General features: G+C 40.3%; 1 protein-coding gene across 2 annotated transcripts in view; it reads left to right on the forward strand.

Annotated features, from left to right (window-relative positions):
* Window positions 1-18,994, forward strand: part of BCAT1 (branched chain amino acid transaminase 1) — a 69,145-nt gene that overhangs the window by 39,148 nt on the left and 11,003 nt on the right. The window contains exons 4-10 of one of the 2 annotated variants that reach the window (XM_054803419.1): window positions 1,223-1,333; window positions 2,219-2,338; window positions 4,641-4,804; window positions 8,267-8,409; window positions 14,216-14,301; window positions 16,194-16,334; window positions 17,465-17,539. In XM_054803419.1, coding sequence (XP_054659394.1) covers window positions 1,223-1,333; window positions 2,219-2,338; window positions 4,641-4,804; window positions 8,267-8,409; window positions 14,216-14,301; window positions 16,194-16,334; window positions 17,465-17,539 — 840 coding nt within the window. The remainder of the gene's footprint in view (window positions 1-1,222; window positions 1,334-2,218; window positions 2,339-4,640; window positions 4,805-8,266; window positions 8,410-14,215; window positions 14,302-16,193; window positions 16,335-17,464; window positions 17,540-18,994) is intronic. The other variant, XM_054803498.1, reaches the window with a different exon arrangement.

Below are 18,994 nucleotides of genomic sequence, written 5' to 3' on the forward strand. Positions count from 1 at the left end.
ATCCTTATGGGGAAATGATATCGAATCTAATAATAATAATGAAACCTTGAGTATTCTACTAAAATTACTTATACATAAATACAGGATTCTTTTTTCCAAATAAAAACTCTGCATATGTAGACTTCCAACAGCATAGAATATATTTCCAGCAAATTTTTGTGCAACAGTCAGGAGGAGAAGTCTGAGGAGACTGACAGCAGTGATGCAGTTAAATTCATAAAACTTCTACTGAAATTTAATGTACAAAGAAATGCTTTAGAAAATAAATTCTAAAAATCTGAACTCTTGTCTATAAGCATATGTGATCCTTTAATACTTAATCTAAATAATACCTGTATATAATAATGTAAGCTTATATAATACATGTGTTTTCTGTCTATAACTGTAACTGGAAATTATCAATCTGTAACTGAAAATAGGTATGGATATTTTGTAGGCATGTGTTTTTTGCTGTGGTTAGGAGATGCTGTAGAGCACTCTGCTGGGAGGCTGTTGGTGGGATAAGAGTGTCTGATAAATTCATCGGCAATACCAGTCATCCAGATTCTGCAGTTTGATTGGATAATTATGATTAATTTAAGTTTCCTGTAAAGTATAGATAAAACATTTTCATGCATTCTTCTTCTAGTGGAAGGCTGATGCATCTGTCTCTCATGCTAGCTAAGCTCCCTTCCACAGCATAGGGGTATACGGAGGAAATAAGTGACCAAGATTTTGTTACAACTATAGCAAGAACTGCAACAGAGTTCCCTTAATTACCTTGTCCTGTGCTTCCTACGAAAATGCATTTTGGACAGAGCCCTAAAAATTATTAACATATATAATTAAATTCTATAGACCTTTTCCATAAGGGAGAATACTGTTTTGGCTCAGCCTTAGGTATCGGTCAGGATGTGAGCAAATAGTTCAGTCAAACACATGCTACAAATTTTAATTGTTGTAACCAAATAACGAAAAAAATGGTTATCAGTAAGTCCCCTGACAGAGAAAGGAGTATCTGAAGCATAGGCAGGTCACCTTTGTAATACAGACTTCATAATACTACCTCACAGGAGTGTGTTGCAAGGATTAAGTAGTTAGCATTTATGCTTTAAGTACTGTGAGCAGGAAAGTGAAGTTCTTTTATTTCCAAAGGGTGTGTTCTGCTTTTGCATGGATCGTCATGGGACAACATGTCTCAATTATTATTTGATTTCTTTTCCCCCCCTTTTTTGCTTGGTAGTTGTTTGAAGGAATGAAGGCTTACCGAGGAGTGGATGGCAAAATCCGCCTGTTCCGGCCAACCCTCAACATGGACAGGATGGCGCGATCAGCAAGACGAGCAACTCTGCCAGTATGTAGCCAAGGCATCTTATTCTCCTTAAGTCAGAGCGTATTTTCGTGTTCAGAGTGCAAATCTCTGAAACTCTACAGTAGTGTGACAGTTATCAAACACACTAACTCTTGAATAGTTCAGTTAAACTTTGTTGAGAGATCTTATTCAGTGAAGGGAACTTAGAAATGCATTTCTCTTTTAAATCACACCAATGTTTTACTTACTTTGTTGTCTCCCTACTGCCTCAGATGTACACAGCCTATTTCTGAGGAATGAGCACTGTTCTGCAGGTATTTGCATGCAGACAGTTGATGAAATTGTTCTGGTGCTAATGTTCTTTCTTCTTTCCACTTCAGTTAAGTCCTTCAGCCTCTGAGTGCCTTCATTTTTGGTCATGCTAGCAACTTAACACTGCTTTTAGCAGTTGTATATTGGCCAGTGAATTTCCTCCCATGCTTATTAGCTTTATTGCTGTAAGAACTGTGCAACTTGGTAAAACTGGGAGACGTGGTGGGCCCCTTGGAATTATAACCCAAAGCACTCTTCTACAGAAGAGGTGGTGCCATAGCTTGTAGCATGCCAAAGTGAAGGTGTTGGCTGCACAGGCAGTTTTCTCCATGTCCTTTGGAGGAAAGAAGGGTCAATGACTCCTTTTTATTATCTCAGGAGAATACTTTGTAGCAGCAGGAGGGCATTCAGGATACTGTATAAAAAGGTAAAGATCTTACATTCTGTAAGAAATGAACTCAAGGAAGATGATGTAGTCATCCATGAATGTCTATAAACTGTCTCTGTTACACGCCCTGATGTAGTGTTCCCCTTAGCATGTGGATCTATAAAGACCACAGAGTGTTCAGACTATATTTCTCCATTTGCTTTTTTCTCTTTGCTTTTCCTTCCTAGTGTTTTGACCAGAATGAGCTGTTAGAGTGCATCCGGAAGCTTGTGGAAGTGGAAAAGGAGTGGGTCCCATACTCTACTGCTGCCAGCCTGTATATCCGTCCTACCTTAATTGGAACTGAGGTGTGAAACACTTATTTCCCCTCTTAACTTTTGTGTATTTAAGCACGAGCCAAAAGCCTCCATCCCTAAAGGGAAATATGCAGCACTCACTAGACAACAGTATTACAGTTCAGGGGCAACTTGTTTTTATATTTTTTACTTCTGAGTTAGTCACCTGTAGCTCTACTTCACAAATTTATGTTGACCACACCACCACCTAGTGGACACATTGATTCAGATCACAGAAAGTAAACTGCTCAACTACTCTGGGTGGTAACGGCAAAATTTAAATTAACTTCGGTTTTGTGCTCGAAGGATAGTTATTTGTGACATGGCAATGTATGCCTTTAAAATACTAATAATCCAGAGAAAATGTGAGGGAATAGAAATTTGCTGTGTAGATTTTGTGATTTCATCTCATACCTCCACACTGACCTTAGTGAGGAAGTTTTGGAAGATTCTACTCAGTAAATTAAGATGGCTCTTTTGAGAGAGACTTTTAGCAGAACTAAGAACAAGTTTTTCTGTCAATTTATTCTTGAATGCAGATAAACATAATCTTATAAGAGGCTCCTTCACAATTAGGTATTAGTGTGTACTCTGAGAGTGTCACGTGGGTGTGAGTCAAGTATTTATAAAAAGAATTAGAAACAAGGAGTTTATTTTAATTAAAACTTTAAGGGCTTTTTTTTAGCAGTGGCAAAAGAGAAACATATAATGGTAGAGCATAGGAAGCTAAAGAATGTATGGTTCCCAACTAGGCAACTTACTCTCCTGCAATATCCACATCTGTAAGTAGTTACCATACATAAGCATTATACATTTCACGTGTGTTCTAGGGGTTCATTAATTCAATGCTTGTAAAGTAGTTGTAGATTTTCAGATGTAAGGATCTCCACTCAGTGACTGTAAATTAATATTAAAAATTGTACCTTTTCCCCCTGTTTTTGTTTTGGGAAATTCTTTTGCTGTTGAGCTTTGTTTCAGGTCAGCAAACATATCTGGCCTTTCCATGATGTCATATGTTGTCTCTGGGTTACATGTTTTGCTAATCTTTTATGAATCAGCACAATTAGGAAACCCAGCCAGCACGATCTGTTGAATGGTCATGTAAGAATCAGGAAAAATATCTGGATCTCAGTTAGTTAATCTTTCTCTTGTTAGAAGTTTTGCAGAAGGAGTAAGGTAGATAGAAATCAAAAGAACCCTCTCAGCACCTGAGGAAAGCTTATTTCAATTTTCCAGTAGTTCCATTATTACACTATTATTTTCCCTCCCACCTCCCAAGTTAGCTTCATGTTCTTTGTGCACAGTGTTTTGCTTAGACCTTTGGTCCTAAAGATTTAAGTTCAATAACTTTTTTTTTTTTCAATGGAGACCTAATCTTAGAAACCAAGGATGAGCTTGTTCTTTTTATGAGACTGGTTCTTCTGAGTGGAGAGAAAATAGTAATCCATTCAGTTGCAGAGAAGATCCCAAGAATCATGGGAAACCAGCTGTATGTAGTCCTGCTTGAGGAAAGGGGTTGGACAAGGTGATCTCCAGAGGTGCCTTCCAACCTCAATCATTCTGTGATTCCGTGGTCAGTCCTGAGCTTTGCAAGGAATCATATAGTTAGGCAGAGTCTCCTACCACAGAATTCAGGCTTTGACCAATGCCAGACATTTCACTTCCACCTTCAAGTATTGATGGTGATGATTTAAAGTGTGAGAAGCTGTGTCTGAGAGAGGAGGAGGAGAAAAAAAAAAGAAAAAGTGATACATTCCAGGTTATTTCCTGTGCTGTTATGTAAACCATTTCCAGCAGAAAATCACTTTAGCTTATCACACAGCCATTCACAGAGCCAGCACTCAACTCTACTAATGTCAGTTCTAAGTGGCGTTGGCTAATTCTCATCACTAATGCAGCTGACAGTGGTTCTTCCATTGTTGTTATTGCTAGCAGTGGTCCTTGCTGCTCCTCCCCCTAGAAGGCTTTGCAGGCTTCTGCTGTGATTAATTCATATAATTATATATTATCTTGTTAAGCTAATTTCTGAATTCTCCAAAGCTTGAAACTATTTGAGAAAATTAGAATAATATATAGATAAATGAAACAGCTGTAAGTGAATGATGACAATATATAAAATGAGGGTTGTTATGTTGCTTGGATGGGGGAAGTTATATAAATATTTTATCTTCATTGTAGAAGTTTGTATTGTCCTGGTAAAAGCACTCTTGTGCTGCAGTTCCTCTGAAAGCAGTGTTTCAAAAGCTGGTTGTGCAGCACCTTATGTTTGGAGTATACCAGTAACTTTTGATTTGTTTACATTCCTTATTTTCAGCCTTCTCTTGGAGTGAAGAAGCCGACTAAAGCCCTACTGTATGTCATACTGAGCCCTGTGGGCCCTTACTTTGCAAGTGGAAGCTTTAATCCAATATCCTTATGGGCAGATCCAAAATATGTAAGAGCCTGGAAAGGAGGAACAGGGGACTGCAAACTGGGAGGGTAAGAAGACATAATTCTGCATCTTCTACATAGCTCACAAAGGAGATTTGGTTTTTAGTGAAGTATCTAATCCAGCAGAAATAGAGGTATTAAATGTAGCTGTTAAACAATGTACTATAACAAAGATTTCAAAATTGTACTTTGCAAATATTATTTATACAATTTAGTTGCATATTTTTGTTTGGCTATTACAGCCAAGTGGACTATTTGCAGAGGCAATTTTGCAGCATCTCAAACTGAGGAACTGGACCTGGAAGGCGTCCATGTAATACTTTGGCTGTTCCCCTTGGAGAAGATGACACTAAAGATATCACTTCTGTGATGCAGCATTCAGTATAGCAGCATGCTGCCAGCTGGGCAGTGAGCAGCATTCACTGCTGACCTCCTTCCTTGGCAGACTGTCCTGAAAACTCTCAGCAGTTAGGTAGGGGAGTATGGGTGTTTAAGGGAAAGCATGAGACAATTAGCTGCATTGACTTGACCATAGTCTTGCCAGTTTTCTGTTGAACCAGGCCAAAGCACCACTTAGGTAGAGACATAGTTGTTAATGTTTGTCCTGGTTCTGGCGAGGACAGAGGTAATTTCACAAGGAGCCAGGACAGGTGACCCGAGCTGGCCGGGGGCTATTCCATACCATGTGACGTCACGCTCACCATAAAAGGGGCTGGTCAGGCAGGGGCGGGTTCGGCGTGGCTCCGGGACGGGCTGAGCGTCCGGTCGGTCCGTCGGTCGGATCGGTAAATTGTTCTCTGTTGTCACCCACTGTGAATATCTGTTACCAGTGCTGTTGTTGACTGTTCCCCTCTCCCTTGCTGTCCCAGTAACCTGCCCTTACCCCAACCCATGGGGCTTTGCCGTTGTTTTTCCGTTCTCCTCCCCAGCCCGCCGGGGGAGGGGGGAGTGAGTGGTGCGTGGCACCCAGCTGCCGGCTGGGGCTGAACCACGTCAGCCCTTTTTGGCGCCCAACGTGGGGCTCGAGAAAATCGAGATAAGGATAGTAATTGGAAGAGGTAACGGGCAAAACATTGACTGAACTTAGCTTGAGAGTGAAATAGTGGTGAAGGGATGAGAGGTGGAGTCTGTGTGTATTGTCCACTCTTGTTTGGTGTTGTGATAGCGTTGTTTTGATTCTGGTGGGGGGAATTCTTTTTTCTTTTTCCTTGTTGATGTGATTAGTGTGTGTGTAGTTTTTGTGTTGCATGTATATTTTAATAATTCTTAAATATGTGATTCACAGAGGCGAGGGGTGGAATGTGTTGGGTTTGCGTGGCAGGGTTTTGGTAGCAGGGAGGCTACAGGGGTGGCTTCTGTGAGAAGCTGCTAGAAGCTTCCCCTGTGTCTGATACAGCCAATGCCAGCCAGCTCTAAGACGGGCCCGCCGCTGGCCAAGGCCAAGCCAATCAGCGCCTCTGTGATAACATATTTAAGAAGAAGAAAAACACTTAGAGAGAGCGAGCTTTTGCAGCCGGAGGGAGGAGTGAGAAGATGTAAGAAACTCTGCAGACACCACGGTCAGTGCAGAAGGAGGGGGAGGAGGTGCTCCAGGCGCCGGAGCAGAGATCCCCCTGCAGCCCGTGGTGAAGTCCACGGTGAAGCAGGCTGTCCCCCTGCAGCCCATGGAGGAAGGATGAGGGGGTGTAGAGATTCCACCTGCAGCCCGTGGAGGACCCCACGCTGGAGCAGGTGGAGGCACCTGAAGGAGGCTGTGGCCCGTGGGAAGCCCACGCTGGAGCAAGCTCCTGGCAGGACCTTGGACCTGTGGAGAGGGGAGCCCACGCCAGGGCAGGTTTGCTGGCAGGACTTGTGACCTCGTGGGGGACCCCATGCTGGAGCAGTTTGCTCCTGAAGGTCTGCACCCCATGAGAGGGACTCCATGCTGGAGCAGGGGAACGATGAGAGGAGTCCTCCCCCTGAGGATGAAGAAGCGGCAGAAACAACATGTGCTGAACTGACCGTAACCCCCATTCCCCATCCCCCTGTGCCGCTGAGGGGGGGGAAGGTTGAAGCCGGGAGTGAAGTTGAGCCCAGGAAGATGGGAGGGGTGGGGGGAGGTGTTTTAAGAGTTGATTTTATTTCTCATTCCTCTACTCTGTTTTGCCTAGTAATAAATTAGATGAATTCCCTCTCTAAGTTCGGTCTGTTTTGCTCATGACAACAATTAGTGAGTGATCTCTCCCTGTCCTTATCTCGACCTACAAGCATTTCGTTATGCCTTTTCTCCCCTGTTTGGTGAATGAGGGGAGTGAGAGCGGCTCTGGTGGGCACCTGGCCTTCAGCCAGGGTCAACCCACCACAATGTTCAAGTACTTGACTTGTAGAGCAAAGCTGCTTAGGACTTGACTGAAGCAGGCGACTTGGATATGGCTAAATAAGTGACTCAATTATACATCCTTGGTCTTTGGTTTAAATGAAGCTTATTGTCTCTGCGTAGGAGCTTCTTTTATAGGCAGGAAGTTAGTAGCTGTCAAGTGCTACTCAACTGAGCTAGTAGAATAATCAAAGGGCAAGAAAACAGTTTTCCTTCATTCAGTTGGATGTTCTGAGGCCTTTACTCTTTGTGAGTTTTTGCTTAGTTTTAGAAATGTATTAATTGTTTCCTGTGCATCCTTCATACATCAGCTGTGAAAAAAGGAATAGTCTGGAGTCACTACTGGCTTGATTTGTGCGCAGAGGTGAGAACTTAACCCCAGTGTGGTTAGCACTTTGGAGCTGCTGACTTTGGATCTTGATGGTTGTTGAACATCAGAAGTGAAGGGGATTTTTTCCCCACGTCAGAGCAGCCACAAAGTAAACACATATTATTCAGTCAGCTGTACCCTGTAGACAGCATTTTAGGAAAACAGTTGCTCCTCAAGGATATGCAATTCATCAAGGCCCATCTGCAGCTCCTGAAGCTACTAATTCTGTGGATGTCTTTTACTAGAAAAGAAGTAACTCCCCTCTGGTGATTTTTGTATTCCAAGAAGTTCATCTGAAATATACGACCCATCTGTTCATCTAACATATATGAGATGAGGTAGATAGTTTTGTCAGTTTTTTGGTTTGGTTTTTTTTGTTGTTGTTGGTTTGTTTTGTTTTAGTTTTAAACTATGAGCTGGATGGGAATTGTTGCTGTCTCTCCAAGATTCCAACTGCTAAATAAAAATAAATGCTTTCATAAGATGTCTAATCGCAATGAGTAAAATGTGTAGAAAATGGAACAAGAGGTATTTTTAAGACAATTTGGATGGATAAGTTCGAGCTGTTGATGCTGTTGAGCCCTTCAAAGTTTTTTGGGTTGTAGATATGAATAATTTAGTAACATACTAGTGGAGTACTTCAAATGAAAATATTCCAGGGTCAAGCAGTGACTGTGCAGAGCACTTGCTTATAAGGTAGATTTGCACAAAACCTTGCATAGAAATGAGAAAATACCCAAGGAGATACTCATTACAGTTTGCTCTTTCTTTTTGTTTCTGGAAGGAATTATGGTTCTTCTATTTATGCCCAGCAAGAAGCCCTGGAGTTAGGTTGCCAGCAGGTTCTGTGGCTCTATGGAGAAGATCACCAGATAACTGAAGTTGGAACAATGAATCTGTTTCTCTACTGGATAAATGAAGATGGAGGTATAGTAATACAAAACATGAAAACTTTAACAGAGTAGACAGTTGGGGCCATAATCCACAAAATTATTATTAGAGTGCAGATCATAAACTTTTTAATGAAGATGATTTAACAAAGGAAATGTCTATTCTGTTCTGAAAACTGATAGATGACTGTCAGTTATACCGTTGTGAAAGAGGAGATTCTGGAGCAGCTGTGAGTACTGCATACTGATAACCTACTAAACTGTTGGGCCAGTCCATATGCCCAGAAGGGTAGAGTCTAGCCATACACAGGGTCTCACTGCAGGTTTGCTGTTTGCTGTTAACTCTAGCAGCATGCTTGATCTTGAAGGAGGTGTTGGGTCAGAATCAATGCAGACATGCTAAAGACACCTTATTGCTCTGTAAGTCTTCAAACTCTGTGGCTTTGGGCACAGGTGGTTCCCATCATCCCTTTCTGACATGTCAAATGTTCCTGAAGCATAACCAAAAGTGTTTCAACATCCAACTGATGAAGAACTCTGCTCTTTGAAGAATTTGAAGTTCTGTCCAGTGGAGGCAGAGAGAGAGAAAAACATGTCAGCGTTCCACATCACTAAAGCTCAAATATGCTTTCAAGATATATCATCATTCTTGAAGCCATTTTTACCTCTTTGTACCCACAGTCATATCTGAGCAATGTACATGCTGATTAGAAAACTATCTAGTTAATGAGCAGCCAACTATTTAGGAATCTCAGAAACAACTATTGGGCATGCAAGTATTCAGTGCATGAGAAGTGATAGCTGCACCTGAGAACTGGTTCTGACGACTACATGTCTCTGAGTCCTTAAAGAATTGAGCGAATGTATAGGCAGATGAATAAAAGGACTCCTGACTTCCGTGACTGCTGGCCCTCCATGAAAATTGTTATTTAATTTTTGCAGGGCAGCAGATGCAGGGTTCAGACTCTAATTTCATCATAGTGTCATGGGTACCCTTGAAAATTGACATTTTTCTGACCATGCTCAGCTGCGGTACAGAAGCAGCATTCTGGGGGTACAGCAGTGTGCTTTGGATAGCGTAGGGTAATGGGAATTCAGCTACCTGACTCCCATCTCCAGTTTCATTACTTGTTCTTCTGCAAAATCTTTACCACTTTGGTAAGAAGAGGGATGATACTCCCTCGGTGTTGAATGAGTCTGTGAAGTCTTGTGAATGAAACTAAATATGAGAAATCTTGTTGCTGTTAGAGCAGCAGTAGATTTGTCACTGTAGCTAGATGGCCAAATTCACGCCTTGTATAACTTTGCTGGAGTGACACGAAAATAGATTTTGGCTCATTCTGCCCAGGGAAAGGACGCTGAAGGGGGGACATAATTAGAATTCAATGTCCTCATTGTACTTAAAACAGGAATATGCTGGAATTATCCAGCTGCAGCACCGTACTGTTCCAAAGATCTGCCAATCACTGTGTTACCAGTCCACTACTGAATAGTACTATTGTGAGGTGGCCATAGCAAACAACTTGTAATTCATGCCACCCAAGCTAACTGTATACTGGCAAACCTGCCATTTCGCACGACATGGTCATTAGCATCATTGCTGTCTCCCGGTGTGTCGATTAATGATTAATTTATGATACCGTTGGTTAACAATCACTCTTACTGCCAGTGCGTCATCACATACCTGCCTATGGTGTTACATTGTGATTTAAAAAGTGTTTGCCGTTGTGTTCTGTCACTTCACAAAGGATACTTACTTACGCTGTCTTTTTGTTTTCTTATGCAAATTCTGCAGCTGAGAGAGGGATCTAACATAAAAATGGTGAGCCAGAAATTACAGATTATCATCAAAAGGAAAATGCTCTTCTTTGTGTGTTCAGAGGTCACTGTGGAGTAGTCTGAACTGCTGTCCTTGGTGTATGACAAATCAAAGACCTAGCCCAGTAAAGCCTAGACTAAAGGACGTCTACGCTTCCAATGAGAGTAGGCTTTTCTTGCAAGCCTTTGCGATATATTTTCAGTTACAGCATTGTTACTAAACATGACACATTGTCTAGGGCAGCAGGAGGAGTCTGGAAAAATGTTTCATTTGTAACATTGAGGAAGGAGTAAGGGAGGAAACTACTCCATCTCTAGTAAAATAACATGACAAGCTCTATGCTGCTCTTGTATGCCCACTGCTACTCTGGCTGAGGCTTATGATATGACCAAATCTGGATCCCTGCTGTTGCATAAATACAGGAGTGTGTTATTTCATTCATCAAATACTGTTTACAGTTTATGTTCACAAAACAAAAATTCTGGTCACCCGACAGCCCCTTCCACATGCCTCTTCAGAGCACATAACAATCCCAAGAGGATATTAACAATGAAACCAGCTTCCTTTAATAACGTTTGTTCTTCTGCCTAGAATATAGATGTGACTTTATGATAAACCTTAAAATTTAAACATATGTCCAACCTGAATGTTGTTAACTATGAAATCTGTGTGCACTTTCCAAAAGTTCAGTTTCTTGAGAATGATTTGGAACCATCTGGGCTCTACTTCTAGCTTTAATGTTAAGGCATTGTGAACAGCATTCAGGCATTACTTAATATTTTTGTGCCCTTATTAAAATGGGGATTAAGAGTGCCCACTTCAAAATAGCTTACATAAAAATTAAATATGTTAAAAGATTCTCTGGAACACTCAGGAAAAATATCAGGCAAGTTTGCTTAGTGTTCTGTAGGTGGAGGATTATTTGTGCTGCAGAGACAGCAGATAAGATAAACAAGATAGTTTACTTGTATCTTGTACAAGTAAACTATTAATAAAATAAGGATTGCACCCTCTGCTGTAATAGAAAGCAATAGCAATAGCATGGAGGGGAGAGCAGCAGATGAATGAGATGGCAGACAAAGAAAAGGAGGGGAAAGTAATTGAGGAAAGTAAATCAACAGAGAGGCAAAGACAGAGTGATTGCATGAGGGGAGAGTAGAAGAAAAGCCGGAGGGAAATAAGGAGAAATAAATAGAAAGGTCCAGAACAAACTGGGAGCAGAAGTCAGCTATTAATAATAGTGTAATCAGGGTTCCCTGGGTTCTCCTTGACCCTGAAGTTCACTTGATATCTGTTATCATTTTCGTAAAATATATTTTGGTGAATTTCTTAGTGTTGCTATAGTGTCATTAGTACTGAAGGCATCCCACATTTGGAATCTTATCTGTTATATGCTCATAAATACAGGTGTGTAAAAATGGAAGCTGTGTAATATGCAAGACCTCATTTTAAAAATTCCTTTAGACACTCTGTTGGAGTTCCATTGTTACAGCATGCCTATAGCATGCCTGGCATAATGGGATGCTGGACTGCTAGTGCTACTACTATAACAATGACGGTAGTCAACTGAAGAGAATCAAATGCCTTTCCCCCCCTTTTTTTGCTACTATACATTTTAAGGCTCTTAGCCCATCAAAATAATTCAGAAGGCAAATGGAGTCTGTGAGCTCACAGTCTGTCTTTTTGGAGATGGACAAACTGGTGTCATATGGAACCTAGTTTGGCATCGATTCACAGAGAAGATGAGCTTTTTGGCATGCTGTGTTGTATAGCATTATCATCTCTGCCGGATACCAGGGCAGCAGATGTTCCTTGGGTGGCCCCAGGCTGGTAGGCATCATATGCATACTTGACAAAATTCTGCAGAGCAGGCTGTTTGAAACGTTTCGAGACTCCCGTGTCCTGTCTGCTCAGTGCTGTTTGGTGGCTGGTTTGGCCTGGCACCTTTCTGAACTAGCTCAAATCAATTAATGTATGTTGTTGAGCTTGAACAGGTTCTGGCCAAGATCTGTAGCAAAATCACCAAATAGAGTGTTTAGTCACAATCTTCAGTATTAAGGTCCACATTATTTGAAATTTTCTGTTAGAGAAAGGGGAGCACTTGTATATGACTCAGTCACAAATGCAGAACATCAGGTTTTCAGTGTTCAGAATCAAGTGAGCCCTGTGGCTCATGAATAGATTTTAGGTCCTTTTCTTTCGATAGTTGTGCCAGAATTAGGACCAGACAGGCATCACGACTAGGAGCGATGCTAGACAGACTCCGGAAAGGGAAAGCTATTGTTCCTGACTGTATGAGAAAGAAGAGACCACTGCTGTGCTTAGGAGCCTGGGACAGGTTAGGGAACAGCACTATTGGTTAGTCAAACCAGAGCAGAATATATAGCCTGTCTAGGGCACCTTTTTTTATACATTTTGGCATGGCAGTTTACATCTATTACTTATGTGTGTATGGGTCGTCACAAAAGGAACATGGAAGCATAGGTAGGAAAAACTTCTAGTCTGAACAACTAAATCCAGGAGAGAGCCCATGCTGCAGTCAGTCTGGAGCTGTGTATACACTGGCTGGCAGGCAGTGTTTGTGCACAGAATTATATAACTGACTGCTGAAAACAGAGTATTAAGCAGCTGAGCTCAATCTGCTTTCTCTGTCCACGGATGAATGCCATGTTTCTCTCTTCTACCCAACTGCAAGTTTTCACGGGACCTATAGAAATAGAAACATTTTAAAGACAGCTTCTCCTTTGAGACTGGTTCAAACAGGCCTGGATTCAGTGATTTGCTGTGGGTAGGGAGAAGGGGGCATAATAAAAACATGAAGGTATATATCTTGTTCTTTTATGTGACCTAGGTAAAAATTAATCAAAATCCCTAATGGTTTGTGGATTTAATGAGCAGGATAGTATCCTTTTAAGATCAAGAAAGATAATGGATTCTCATTGGGAAGAGAAAATGGTTAGAAAAAAAATATGAAGAGTATTACTGAGAGACTGTGGATGTCTTCACTTCTCAGTGCAACTTTGAGACTGTCTTAAAAAAGCCTGGCTGTCTGAAAGAGAAAATGCTTAGTATTCTCTGATAATAGAAACCACTGAATATGCTATGTGATGGTTTAAAATGAAAGTGATGGTTTAAAATGGAAAAGATTAACTCTGATTTGCTGAAAACGTCAGATGAAAGAACAAAGACTACATACAAACTTCTGTCTTGTAATTTAAGTATTTACCAAGTATGGCTTACCATTTATCTATTGTTCCGTTAGTTATGTTAGATGAATGTTTATCTTTTTTTTTTTTTTCTCCCCCAAAAGCAAACAAGAAAAACAAGCTAACTAACCAAGCTGGTTGAACAATTTGAATTGTAGGTGCTTTTGGAATTTCATTAGGACTGCTCTTTTTGTGTAAGGAGGAAATTAGGAGGGGAAAAAGAATGTCTAGACTAAGACTAAAGATCATTAAGGAAGTTTCCCCTCAAGATGCATTTGGCAAGGTTTCCACTGCTTTGCTTGTTCAGTAAATGAGGCTCAAAATTTCTGGTAGATGTTTCATATTAATGCTAGGAAGTAGGTATACTGAACCCTATATTCCTAAATTAAGTAAAGCAGTTCAGGGAAAGTCATGATCTGCCCTGGGATTATTAGACATGGCTTTCCCTTCTGCCTCTCTATTCTGAATTTGAAGACTGAGCCATTCAGTGATTCCCAGTAGTTATACAGTGAATCCATCATACACTGAGGAATAAAACCTACTACTAGGCTTTAGCCATGTATTTATTAATGTATTAAATGTGTTTCTTCCCCACCAACTGAAGTGTGCTCAAAAGGTTCCAAACACTTAACAACTTCCTAGAATTGAATTTGTGTAATGTGTGTTCTTACAGAACTCTGATAAATGTTGCATCTTACTGGGTAGGGAACATTTCTGATATCATTCGACTTCTTTTTAATTTCATGTTTGGTGTAATATCAGTAAATGTTATTTTTGTTTCTTTGTTTGTCAACCAGTGGTTTTTTTATGTTTGACAGAGAATGAACTGGCAACCCCACCTTTAGATGGCATCATCCTTCCAGGAGTGACAAGACAAAGCATTTTGGATCTGGCACGCAACTGGGTGAGTGTTTTGACCTTCGCAGTAATGGTTTAAACTATCATGTTATAACATTGACAAAAGTAAGTGTTCCTGGTGCTCAGTATCTTGAAGTTCAACTGATCTGGTCAAATCTCTTAACCTAAATGGGAACTAAGGGCATGCTAATGCCTAGATTCCCAGCCACATCAACAGAATACCCACACCTGTCACACAAAACAATGCCAAGCATGTTAAAGTAGCTCCGTGTAGTATTTAACATGAAAATTCTCGTTAAATACACTGCTACTAGCAACCTAAAGCAAGGAAACAAACAATTACCGTGCGTGACCACAGCTATCCTTCAGTAATCAGCACACTGTTTCTCTACTTAGTTCTCATGGTTCCACCCTTATTTCTAATAACTAGCATGCAGCCTAAATCCAGCCACAATCTTGAAGTCATCTGTCTGCTTCCACACTCCAGTTCTGTAGTGTAGCCATCCAAGCACTTATTTGGACACTTGGGACTACCTTTTATGTTGAAATGCAGCAAACTGTTCACTCTGTTTGTACTGCATTCAAAGGTTTTATTGTGTCTTGGATAAGAATACTATACAGCCAACGGCTCATCAAGCCCAGTATCCTGTCTCCTGGCCAGGCTTATGTTTAGGGAGGAGTAACAAGAATAACACAGGCATGTGTGATGCTTTCCCCCTGGTATTAACTCAGCTTCCCACCACCTGTAGCTGAAAGACTTCCTGAAATACAGTTCACAGTAATATCAGTCAAATCTAACTTGCAGTGAAGAGAGCTAGGCATGTACTTTGTGATGCCTGTGTGCCGCTTGTTGGCCTGCACTGAACTCTTATGCATCTTTTTTCGTATTGGTACTCCCCTAGTGCAGCTATGCATGCAAACTTCTCAGTCCTGTCTCCTTTACACGACAGACAGATATTCCCAGTTGATAGGGCTTGTTTGTGAGATACCAGACTCTCACCTCAGTCCTCTTGAATAATTAGGTGTCTTCTAGTCTCACAAAGGTTGTTCTCTTCTTCCTGACCTCCATTCCCTAACCTATCTGAAACTCTGCTTACATGCTTCTCTCTCCAAATACTATCCTGACCAGAGCCACTCATATTTTTTGCTATTGTAAGCACCTCTGTTTCATGTTAAAAACTTGCACATAAAACAAGGGCTAAGCTTTAGTTTAGTCTGATAGGACAAAAAGTCCACGTAAATTCATGAAATGAAAATGTCAGAGTTTGATGTTTATTTTTGTTCTTTAAACACATCACCTGGGTCAGTTGCTATGCATTCAATCATTTGCTATGCATTCTTCAACACTTGTAGAAGGTAAAACACTCCCTATGTTAAGACCGTCCAATGTGAATTGCTTTACTCATACCTGCAGTACAGTTAATTTTTGTATGTGACAGCTGTGTGCAGGCTACAGTGTGGAATTTCACCAGGGATTAAAGAAATGTATCACTTCTAGTTGGAAGTGGAATTAACAGAATGTATTTTGCTTAGGAATTGTCCGACTGTGCAATGTAAAGCTCTCTTGACATAACTGAGTAATTTTGTACAAACTCTAGCATGCTAGAGACCATGAGCAGTCAGATCCTGTGTCACATAACCCATGGCAAATTCTGTTGTGTTATTCCCTAATGCAAAATTGATATTCTGTACCAAATCAGAGTGAAGTGCCACTTACTCATCAGCATCAGATCTGGCAAACCACTGGCTTCCTTGAAGATCATTCTTTTGATTAGGGACTATCTTGTGTGATACTGGGAGGTTTGAAAAGATCACAAGATCACAGCCAAAACTGACTGATTGCCACTAGGCTAATAGCTCTATTAGAGATGTTTCAACATGGAAAACAAAAAGCCAAACCATTTTTTACAATTTTTATGGTTGATTATTCTTGTGCAGGGAGAATTTAAAGTGTCTGAGCGATACATCACCATGAGTGACCTGACAGCTGCCTTGGAAGAGGACAGAGTAAAGGAGATGTTTGGTGCTGGAACAGCTTGTATTGTATGTCCTATCTCTAAAATCTTATATAAGGGCAAGGTAAGAAAATGTCTCTCTCTTTTGTTCCTTTTTTTTTCCCCCTTTTCATCTTTCTTCAGAATTTTATCATAATTAATTGCAGCTGAAGCAAAAAAACCCAAGTAAGTTAGAAAAAGAGTGCTGCCAGAGGCTCCTGGAAAGATGAACAGTGTCAGTACGTTGTTTCTCAAGTGAGTTACTAGTATTTTGTCAGAAGAGAACTATCCCTCTCATCTTCTGGGTTTTTTTAATAGTTAAAATCATAACATCTCAATTCCTTGCGGGGGGAAAGTTCCCAGCTTGTTTGAAAATATATAAAAATACATTCTCCCATGTTTCTTTTCTTGAACATTTTTTCCAAAGTTAAAGTACCTGGGAAAGGTGAGACGGGGAAAGACCTTTGCAAGGAACCAAATTTCTGAGCCACTGCATTCTGTCATTTTCAAGTTCATCTCTTCTTCACCCCTCATTGCAGGGAACCCAGCTCTGATGGAAGAGCTGTTTCAGGAGGGTGCACAGCTGCTTCCACCTACTATACACCATATGGGAGATTTCTCCTGTACAGGTGGAATTCCACAGGTGTTCAGCCTGTTAAGCTGACTTGATGCTATTTAGCCAGCACAAAGTTAGTTCAGAAAGCTGGGTTATTGCAGCTGCATACATGGATGTGCTTTGTTCCATTAAATATGAAAAATATAGTGTCTGTAAGGTGATACTTCCTGAACTAATAAGATGGAGTAAATGTATTGATATTATCAGATGCTAAGATAACATGAGAGAGATCAAGGTGCTGAGTGATAAGTACTATCACTGTTTCTACATGATATACTTTGAAAAGAAATGCTGTATATAGTATTTCTACTCTTGTCTGTACAATATACTCTCCTCTCCATTTTGGACAGATCTTTTGGAAGTCTTAGATTAGCCTTTGTTTAAAAAGAGCATAACAGTTCAACTAATCTAATGTTTCACTGGCTCAGCATGCCTTCCTATAAAAATCATTACAACAATCTTTCCCTACTTAAAGGAGGGCTAGAAAGCTTGATAAATATTTATTAAAATTCTTAGTGACCTTAAGGCATTAATATGTATATAAAGCTATTATTATATGTTATTGTCTCTCTCTTCCTCCCCGCCCCATTCAATGACAGCATTGGCACATTCCAACTATGGAGAATGGACCTCAGTTAACAACCCGTTTCCTGAATAAGCTGAGTGATATCCAGGTAAGCTGCTTCCTCTTCTTTAACTAGATAAAATAATAAAAGGTGAAAATTTGAGAACATCAGAAAACAGTCTTTTTAATAGTGGTGCTATAGGCACCATTATATAATAATATAGGCTCTTTTGTTTGGTGTGGTTTATTTTATCAATTTATTTTTCTTTCTTTTTTTTTTTTTTCCCTTGAGAAAGTATGCTATTGATGGAGAGTGATATATTTTTTTCCCTGTTTGGAAGCTGGATGAGAGTTGTAAGATACTACTGTTATCAGTGAAATCCAGTCCTGTTTTTGTAGGTTCCTTTTTAAGAGAAAAACTAGATGAAGCATCTTAATAACCACGATCACAAATGAATATAAGCTAATCAATAGAGATGGGTGAAGTAGTAAGCACTCACTGTGCGCAGCCAGCTGATCACCATTTCTGTTTCTCAGCGTCTTTCCAATCACACGGTCACTTTTTGTTCTTAAAACAGTTCCTTCCTCTTTGGTTTGCTAAATATCACAGTCTATTTGGAATCTGTGTTTGACCTTCACGTCTGAGTGAAGGAGTCAATATCATTTCAGTTAAAGTCAACGAGTAGAATATGATGGCCCTTCTTATTTTAGTTGCCTGTTTTCCTTTCCCTATTTAGTGTAGTTTGTGGTATGGGGGATTTAGGGATAAAGTAGGTCTCGGCAAGTTACAAGCCCCTTTATTTAAAATCTAATAGCAGCTGCTTGGCAGTATTGTCAAGATTTCTTCAAATCAAGTCTGATGGCTGCTGTTCTACGTTCTTAGCTTTTGGCTGAAAAGGTTCTTAGATAACATTTGTATTGGCTTAGTATATGAGAATACACAGGATCTTTTCTCCAGAATCCCACTGCGTAACACAGTTTTATTTCATCTTTCTCAACCCAAGTGCCTGATACACCTATCTGAAATAAATGTTAGTGTCCATCACTTTATTTTTCTTGTTGTCGTATTTCCAGATTTATTTCAGGGACTGACTATAAGCTGATTTTATTGACACACTTTTCATTGTGATGCATACTGATCACTGTTTCCATAGCTCTCTGCTCTGTATTGAAGCCATCTTGTTAGTATATCAAATATCTATCTTTAATGTCTAAAAACATTTGTGTAACTCCTGTGTTACCTTCTGATGTCTAGATGATGCTTTTGCAATATATGTTAGGGCCTTCAACAATTTGTGGTCAGTTTGAGTGTCCACTGATCACTTCTAATTGCAGTCATGGAACAGCTCAGCATCAGAAAGAGTTGAGGCCAGTTCTAGCTCCTTGTTGAGTGTTGCGTGTGGGGATAGGTACTGCCTTAGCAGTTTGTGTTGGTTTGTTCTCTAGAAGACTAGCTCATGAAATCCAGAATTCTGTTTCAGAAGACAACACTGGAATATGTGTCTTTCTCCCTTGGCCAATAGAGAGTGAGTGGATCATTAAGACAAATTTATCCAGCCTGCTC

Source organism: Grus americana, chromosome 1 (genome assembly GCF_028858705.1).
Source record: "Grus americana isolate bGruAme1 chromosome 1, bGruAme1.mat, whole genome shotgun sequence".
Lineage (NCBI taxonomy): Eukaryota > Metazoa > Chordata > Aves > Gruiformes > Gruidae > Grus > Grus americana.